This window comes from Glycine max, chromosome 4 (assembly GCF_000004515.6).
Source record: "Glycine max cultivar Williams 82 chromosome 4, Glycine_max_v4.0, whole genome shotgun sequence".
Classification (NCBI taxonomy): domain Eukaryota; kingdom Viridiplantae; phylum Streptophyta; class Magnoliopsida; order Fabales; family Fabaceae; genus Glycine; species Glycine max.
This window is the reverse complement of record NC_016091.4, coordinates 13,760,862-13,769,875: the sequence shown is the minus strand read 5'-3', so window position 1 is coordinate 13,769,875 and position 9,014 is coordinate 13,760,862. Positions and strand designations below refer to the sequence as shown.

The following is a 9,014-nucleotide window of genomic DNA, read 5'->3' as shown; positions in this document are numbered from 1 at the left end:
GTTGAAAAATACTTTTTTAAGTTTTATTTTAATTCTTAGGTCCTTTTTAGACAGGAGCAGAGTTCCTTTCTCCCCCTCAAACCATTCCATTATCAGAAAGTTGTTCCCACGCGCATTCCCATTGGCCACACATCACCAACAGCTCCTCTCCAAGGGCGCGTGTATATAACGCGTTTCGCTGAGAGGTGGACAAACCGAAAAACAATATTTTTTTGGTGTGAACTAATTATTGGTCAATTTAAAGTCATTGACTAATTCTAGAATTGTTAAGATCCATCAAATAATTTTTCATATATATGAGTCAAATATTAAACTTATAATCACATATGTTTTACGCATATACTTTAAAAATACGATAAAATTAACTATGAATCATATCACAAGTTGTTATAAATATTATTTTATTTGGAGTGTTTCCTTATTCAACAACCGCGCCTGTGAAGTTCTGTAACGCACGTTAGGTGAGGACCAACGCTGTTAAATACTCCCTCCATTTGTTCGTCTCCCTTCCCCGATGTGACCAACCATTGCTTTCTCTTTTCAGTTCTCTTCTCCTCTCTGCGCGACACAGCACTTCGTCACTTTCCTTTTTTTCCATTCTCATAGCGTTTTTGTGTTTTCAAGCAAGCGAGTACGGTAACATTCTATACTCCCTCACGTGCACATTCTCTCTCTCTCTCTCTCTCTCTCTCTGTGTTTTGGACCTTTTGGTTGCTTATCATTGGGAAATTACCGCAAAAGGAAACTTCTGCAGAAATTTCAGTGTTTCACAGCCACAAGTTTTTGTTGTTTTTAAAAGTTTTTTTTTTCCTTCTACTTTTAACTATTGTTTTGTCTTTGTTTTTTCCCTCAAATTAAAAACGAGTTTTCTGTAATGTAACATTGATTAATTAATTCCTTATTTGTTTGAACGCCATTATTCTGCAACTTTTTTTGTGATCTGAATCTCCTTCACTGTTTTGGAACTTGTTTAGTGCATGTTTTTTATGCTAAACAAAATCGTCCCAAAAATCATGGTGAACAATTGAAGCTGTAACCATGAAAAAATAAGCAGGTGCGATGACTGCACCGTTTATCCAATCACGCACTTATTAGTACACTGTCTGACCGAATTATTCAACCGAGTGAGTGCTGGTCTGTTTTAAGAGTTGTGTATCATCAGATCATGGATAGTCCCTTTTGGACTCGATGTTCGAGCAGTTGTGAACCATTGAAATGGACCTCTGATCCATTCGAATGGGGTTGTTTGGGTTGGTCGAGTGAAATAATTTTTTTTATGGGACGTGTTATAGGTTTGAGTCTTCAGGTTTTTTTTTTTTGAACATGATAAATGTAATTACCTTTATAAGTGTTTTCTTTGAACTAAAAGTTTTTTTTTTTATGTTAGACTAAGACACCATCCGCTCCCCTACGTTTCAAGATCAAAAAAGGGGCATGTCTAAAAAGTAGGCATGATCCCGACGCCAAGTTTGTGCTTGTTTGGATTTTAGTTTTATTTTTATTTTTTGTATCATTATGAATCATAATAAACAAATGATTTATAATAATTCATGTATCTTTCTCAATCAATTAGACTAGAGGTTAAACTCTCTTAACTCTTAATTTTAGTTGAAAAATCACAAAAATATTCTTACTTCCAAAGCAACAAATTTTTCTTCTTTTATAACAAGTTTAAAAACACAACGAGAATGGAGGACTCTTGTTTTGGAATATTGGAGGCTATAAATGTTAACTTCTGAAAATTACATTCGAAATGTGAAACCAAGCATGCTATTCATTTCGTGTATTAGAGATCGTAAATTGTGCATTAGATTCCTGAAAAGTTCTTTCCAACTTTATTCCAAACATAGTCTTACACACAGCAAAAGCCCACCGGAGTTTTCGACTTCATACCGAACTTTAAGATTCCCGACAAGTGTATTCTTTAACCGTGAACCATTAGGTGCTCTAATTACCTCGTGCTTCTTCTCTCTGCTAGTCAAATTCAGATTCTGAACTTGGACCGTTTGATTATTATTATTATTATTATTATTATTATTTAATGGAGATTGCGTAAATATGTTGACATTCAATGTTTCGGTAACAGTTTTGACTAGTGAATCTTTCTTTCTTAGTTTCTTTCGTGTTGCTTTCTTTTTTGATGGTTACTATTCGACGTATAATTGAACTTTTTTGACCTGGTTTTATTTATTTGCTATAGAACGTTTCTTTTTTCTTTTATGAGTGCATCATCGTTTTTTATTTAGAGTGGTCGCTGCATGAATGATTGATTGATTCGGTTTTTTTTGTCGACAAGTGATTCTGGTTTGTCTGCCTTGCAACTGTTTCAATTTTAATTAAGTTGCTGCTATGTTGTCGTTTGTTTTCACGCTCGGTTTTTGGTCTAATAATTGCTTTTTGTCGTTGGGATCGTGTTTTTGCTCTAATAGTTGCTTCTTGTTGTTGTGACCAAGTATTGTCTAATAGGAGATTTGTCATCTCTGAAATGAATAAGGGTAATGTAGTAAAGTAAGTAATTTCGGTAGTTGATGAGAAAATCATTGACTTTCTCGTTCTCAACTGAAAATCACTTACTTTATTCTTGACTTACTTTTAAGGAGTCAAATCCTTGAAGGTAAAAAAATTAAATAAAAGAAATGATAAAATGAGTCAAATTTTGAAGTAACATCACTCCATGCTGGATTTACCTCTCTTAAATTGTTGTTTTTTAGTGTTTTTTAATTGAAAAGACAAGTCCACTTGGGTATGTTCATTTTTATGCCATGATGGTTATTTGAGTCTGTGACAGGACCACCATAGTGACGGTACCAAATTCTAACCATAAAGTTATGAGAAATTCTATTCCTACAACTATTTTTGCCAACCCTTTTTGTTTGTTTATTTGCCTTTGGTAGTTTATAGGGTGATGTTTTCATATGTTTCAATTACTTGGTCACTTGATATTCAATGAATTCCAACTAATCAGTTGCATGAACATTATCTTTAGGAACTCATCTGTTGATAAACTGCTACCTCAAGCAGTGACAAGAAAAGTGGTGGAAGTTTGATAGACTTTATAGTTCAATTTGTTCTGAATACTCCTTAAAAAAAAGGTCTTACATTGTTGCTGCACTGTGAAATTGTGCATAGACCTGGATCCAATGGACCTGAAGCCAAATCTTAACCCTGTCCTTACTGATGCCACACCCTTAACAAGGTCAAGGCTGGGTGTGCCTTCTGGTTTATCACCTTACTCTCCTATAGGGGCAACCTTTCCCCATGGTAACATGCTGGCAATTCCAAGGAAGAAGACAGGAATTCTTGACGATTTTCGTTCTAGCGGTTGGCTCGATGCAATGAAATCGTCTTCTCCTACTCACACTAAGGTATCCAAGGATGTTAGTCATGGGATTGGATCACCTGATTCTGCTTATAGTACCTGGCTGGTATAACATACTTTCCTCTGTGTAATCTTTTATGTTCAACAATTTTTGATGTTTTGTTTATGCAGTTTCATTTGGCCAATCTTTTTTTAATTTCACAGCTAAAGTTTCCATCAGCACTAGCATCTTTTGATCAAATTACCAACTGTGCAAAAGGGAAGAGAATAGCATTGTTTCTGGATTATGATGGGACTCTTTCACCCATTGTGGATAATCCTGACTCTGCTTTCATGTCAGACAATGTATGTAATGCTCTCTTTTGATTTAGTGTCCAGATTTTCAGTTAGATGTTTTTCTTCTCATGTTGTTGCTTTGCTGATCTGACCCTGAAACTTCTGCAGATGCGTGCTGCTGTTAAAATAGTGGCGGAATATTTTCCAACCGCGATAATTAGTGGAAGAAGCCGTGACAAGGTACTTGGAGAATTTTATAAAACAACCATTTTCTTTCTCTTGGTATTTTTACTCACCTGTACATAACAAGTTTCTTTGTTGATCATCGGTTTTGACTTTAATTTTAACCTTTGTTACATACGCTATTGGATCAGGTATATGAATTTGTTGGAGTAAGTGATCTATGTTATGCTGGTAGTCATGGTATGGACATTATTGGTCCTTCTAGACAATCTATTTCTGATAATCACCCTGATTGCATTAGTTCTGCTGACAAGCAGGTACTAGTTTTAAAGTTTCAAACATATGTTTGTGAATATATGTCTGACTTCTCATTGTCTTTTCTAGAACTACCTTTTAATGTGCCTCTATTTTGATTTATAATCTTTTGAAATTACAGGGTGTTGAAGTTAATTTATTCCAACCTGCTGCTGAATTCCTGCCCATGATTAATGAGGCATGTATATTTTGAAAATTACTTTACAATGAATCTCTCAATCTTTTATCTGTATTGGAAAGTTTTATGCTGATCAACTAATGTTTCAACAGGTACTTGGGTTGCTCATGGAGTGCACAGAAGATATTGAAGGAGCAACAGTTGAGAACAACAAATTTTGTGTGTCTGTGCATTACCGCAATGTAGATGAGGAGGTATTAACTTCTTTTCTGATGCTTGCACAAAATAGGGAGTTTTTCTACATAAAATGACTCCCTCTTTTTACCAACTTATTTCATATTTTACCCTAAACTAATATATCTTAGTGCTAGAAGGTTTTTTTGCTATGCAAAGGTATGGGGGAGGGTTATTGTACGCAACCTTACCTTTGCCATATGCTAAGAAGTTGTTTCTCAATTAGAATCCATAACCAACCCGTCACCAAGGCATGACTCTATTGTTGCGCCAGAGCTCGCCCTCAATTTCATATTTTAACATGATTGTAATTATTTATTTCCTCTTAATTTGTTTCATTTAATGTACAGAGTTGGCAAATTGTGGGACAACGTGTATATGATGTTCTGAAGGAGTATCCACGTTTGCGTTTAACTCATGGGCGGAAGGTAGTTTCTAGACCAAAAATTTTCACTCATTTTTTCAAGAGATCTAACTGTTAAAGTACTTTTTTTAATAATCCATGTTTATTAATTTTCAGGTTTTAGAGGTTCGGCCAGTGATTGACTGGGATAAGGGAAAAGCTGTCACATTTTTACTCGAGTCACTTGGTGAGTTCATTGTTTTTAGTTAATGGTTACTTTCTTTGAAGATCAGAATTTTGTTATGGAGCAAATGACATAAGACTTCTTCATCTAGGACTTAATTGTGATGACGTGCTCGCTATTTATGTTGGGGATGATAGAACAGATGAAGATGCATTTAAGGTAATACACTATCATAGCTTGGTATGATGTACTCATGGCTTAAATTTCTTTTTTTCTTTTTTTAATTTCTCCTTCCTTCTTTGCTGATTTCCTTAATACTGATATGAAACGGACTGTAACAGGTTTTGAAAGAAGCTAATAAAGGTTGTGGCATCTTAGTGTCCCGTGCCCCAAAAGAAAGCAACGCAATTTACTCTCTTCGTGATCCCTCTGAGGTAAATCTCTTGGTTTCAATTAGTTTGTATGTCTTGTTTGTTTTGGAATGAATCTGAATCTAGATAGATGGACGCCGTTCCTACCCTCATTTTTTTAGAGGAATGTTAACCTCACACTGCCTAATGCACCTTTTCTGACACATTCTTTTATTATTTATTGAAACTTATTAAAAATTACAAAATCATAAATAAAGTTTATTAAACAAGATCTACAAAATTTGGTGTTTTTTAATAAATTTCAGCTAAATAATTAAGAGTGTGATCAAGAGTGCGTGTTGCTAACACTTATCTTTCTTTTATTCACAAAACACTTGAATCTCTCAAAACATAGTATATGGATCATTAGGTCTATTTGCTTGTTTATATTGATATTGTTTTCTGATGTCATAATTCAACCAATAATGTTGTATCTGTAGGTCATGGAATTTCTGACATCACTTGCGGAATGGAAATCAAGCATTCAAGCTCGCTGAAAAGATTTACATATTGTATAGAGGAGAACATACTCCACTATGCTATATATTAGAGACAGTCTTTTGTTTTTAGTTTGAATTTTTTGTTAGAAGACTTTCCAAGAGGTCTGCTGGAACATATTTGAGCTCAGAAGACCTCTGACCTGACGACAGCAACAACATTGTCATTACCCAATTGTTTTACTCAAATTTTGTGTGGTAGCTGTAAATTCCTGGCTGAGAATTATATATATATATATATATTGGGAAGATTAAGGAAAATCTCCTCATAGGGTGTTTCTTTTTTCCGCATTAGAAGTTTATTATCGTATTCATTTCATATCCTTTCTTCAGTTTTGGTTACTGACCAGCTCATTGGGGATTAAATATGAAACTGTTCTGTTTCTTTTTTTTGAGAGAATATATAATTTTTTAATATGTAGATTGGATATCATTATTTGTATTACCAATTTATATCAGTCTGATTACCGTTACATACTTCATAGTGCCTTCATTTCCTCACTCTTTATACTGTCTTCAAATTATTCTAGAAAAGATCCTTTGAATTGTGATATACTTATTTGAGGAGTAAGGCTTCCATTACTCTGTAAAAAGAAAAGGCTTCAATTACTATTGTAATAAAAATGATCACATACATCGTTCTAATGTGTATTTCATCTATCAAATTATAGGGTCCGTGGTGCTGCTTTAATTACTATTGCACCGTCACCGTTTTGATGCAGAATGCCTATTGTTGCGAATAATTTAACAATTACATACTTCACACATGTCATGCTTTTCATATTGGTAAATTGATGTGTATGCACAAGAGTTAGCACAATTCTTGCGATCTTGACAAGAACATCACATCCATAATCAATGGTGGGCATTTCGTAAGTAGTCTTGCCTATTTATGTTCTCTTGTTTTTAATTTAATCTTTTGGGCTCCTTCTCTACCTATTTTTAATTTATTCCTATTTTTTCCTCCTATCTTTTTTAGTCAGCTTGCAATTGTTTGGGTCTTTGAGTGGACACAACCGGACAATTACTTAATTCATCCCATATTTTTACTAGGTGCACCCCATAATTTTTAATCCCACAATACCCTTGTTTATTATAACTTCAAACTATGTCACCTTCTTTCTCCCAAATTGACAGTTCCTTCCCCCCCCCCCCCCCGCCATCCATTATTCTTCACTGTGATCCCCCTCTCCCATTAAGGTCTCATGATTCCTCCTCATTCTCATTCTCCTTTTGTCACTCTACCTTTATGGTTGATGTTTTTGCTTTCGCAAAGCTTTTGTTTGAACTGTAGAATGTGTTATTGAGGTTCTTCTATTGTCCTTCCTCCACAGACAGTGAGGTTGCTATTTAAAGTCATCATCTGGTAAGTATTTTTCTCTCACAAAGTTATGGATTAAACAATCCATAACCAAATGAATATTATGAATTGCTTAATCCATAGTTGTATAGGAATAATTACGGAATGATAGATTTGTTCTTATTCTTATTCAATTACGGAATGCTTAATTAGGGTGACTGAGTTTAGTACTACTCGGACCAACGACTTGTTGATAGTCATCTAATCTAATGATTTGGTCCAAGAAGTCTTTCTAATGGAACTTGCTTAAGGGGACCAAGACCTTGTTGGAATTTACCTCAACAACTTTTTAGTTGAAGCCTTTTGATGTAGTCATATACATCTAATGATTTGGTTTGAGAGGTCTCTCTAATGCAGTTGGAAAGCAAGCATAGGTTCTTCATTTAATAATACCTTTGATGATATGTCATGATAAACTTGTATTAATCATTCTTATATGTAGATTTATGTAGCATGTTATGTATGCTATTGCATTTTATTTAGGTGACCAAATTAACTTTTGAGGTCATAATGAGAGGTGTAGATAATTCTATACTTGAAATTTAGGCATTGGCCTCATGTCATGTAGACTTTCACTGACTTTTGTGAGAAGGAATGCATCATACATGGAGTAACCCCACCTTATTCACCCAAGTCAAATGGAGTACCTGAGAGGAAAAATAGCACCCCTAAGGAAATGATGAATGGCATGCTAGTTAGTTCCTTTGCATCTAGCAACCTTTGGGGAGAAGCCGTGTTAATCGCCTGTTTCTTACAAAATTAGGATCCCCTACAGGAAAATTGGCAAAACACCTTATGAGTTATGGAAATGCTATCTACCCAACCTAAAACATCTAAGAGTGTAGGGGTGCCTAGCCAAAGTTATGCTGATCAACCCTAAGAAAAGGAAAATATGCTCTAAGACTTTCTGATTTCTTGCTTATCGATTATGCAAATCATAGTGTTGTCTATAGGTTCCCAGTGTTAAAAAGTGATGTGCTTGATGTCAACACAATGGTAGAGACAAAGAATGTTGAATTTTTTGAAGATGTGTTTCCTTTGAAATCTAGGCAACCTACAGGAACCAACAGTGATAGTTTGAGGATCAACCTAGAACAATCCTTTGAAAACCATAGTGAGTTCATGGCTAGGACCTAAGAAGAAGTAAAAGACAAAGGAAAGAAGCATCCATTGGAGATGATTTTTATACCTACCTTGTTGAGGATGACCTTATAAGTTTCATTGAAGCCATTAGTTCTTTTGATGCACTCTCTTAGGAACAAGTGATTAAGATAAAAATTGACTCTATTAAGAAGAATGACACATGGACCTTAGTAGACCTACCCCAAGGAGCGAAACCAATAGGGTGTACATGGATCTTTAAGAAGAAGTACAACCTTGATGGATCTATTGACAAGTATAAAGCCAGATTGGTAGCTAAAAGGTTGGATTTCTTTGACACCTTTGCCCCTATGACTAGGATTTCCTCTATTTGAGTGTTGATAGCTTTAGCTTCCATACATAAGTTGGTGATTCACCTGATGAATGTAAAGACTGCTTTTTTCAATGGTGATCTAGAGGAAGAGATCTATATGACTCAACCTGAAAGGCGTGTTATACTTGGTCAAGAAAACAAAGTGTGCAAACTCTTAAAATCCCTATATGGACTTAAACAAGCACCTAAATAGTGGCATGATAAATTCAACCATGCTTTGCTTGATGATGGTTTTTCATATATTGAAGATGATAATTGTGTTTACACAAGATTTAAAAATAGTGATTATGTGATTTTTTGT

At 34.8% G+C, this 9,014-nt stretch overlaps 1 protein-coding gene across 4 annotated transcripts; it reads left to right on the top strand.

The window, feature by feature from the left end:
• The first annotated feature begins 425 nt into the window (after window positions 1–425).
• Window positions 426–6,352, top strand: LOC100799726 (trehalose-phosphate phosphatase A). 4 transcript variants are annotated; one of them, XM_041014591.1, is made up of 13 exons: window positions 426–461; window positions 545–636; window positions 2,987–3,425; window positions 3,524–3,664; window positions 3,764–3,835; window positions 3,970–4,095; window positions 4,215–4,271; window positions 4,364–4,465; window positions 4,796–4,873; window positions 4,966–5,035; window positions 5,124–5,191; window positions 5,314–5,406; window positions 5,823–6,352. In XM_041014591.1, exons 3-13 carry the CDS (start codon window positions 3,141–3,143, stop codon window positions 5,877–5,879), a joined length of 1,149 nt encoding a protein of 382 aa, XP_040870525.1. In that variant the 5' UTR covers window positions 426–461; window positions 545–636; window positions 2,987–3,140; the 3' UTR covers window positions 5,880–6,352. The 4 variants fall into 4 exon arrangements, with proteins under 4 accessions (XP_040870525.1, XP_040870527.1, XP_040870526.1 ...); XM_041014593.1 differs by having other exon boundaries at window positions 444–461; window positions 545–631; XM_041014592.1 differs by having other exon boundaries at window positions 451–631.
• Window positions 6,353–9,014: the final 2,662 nt, after the last annotated feature.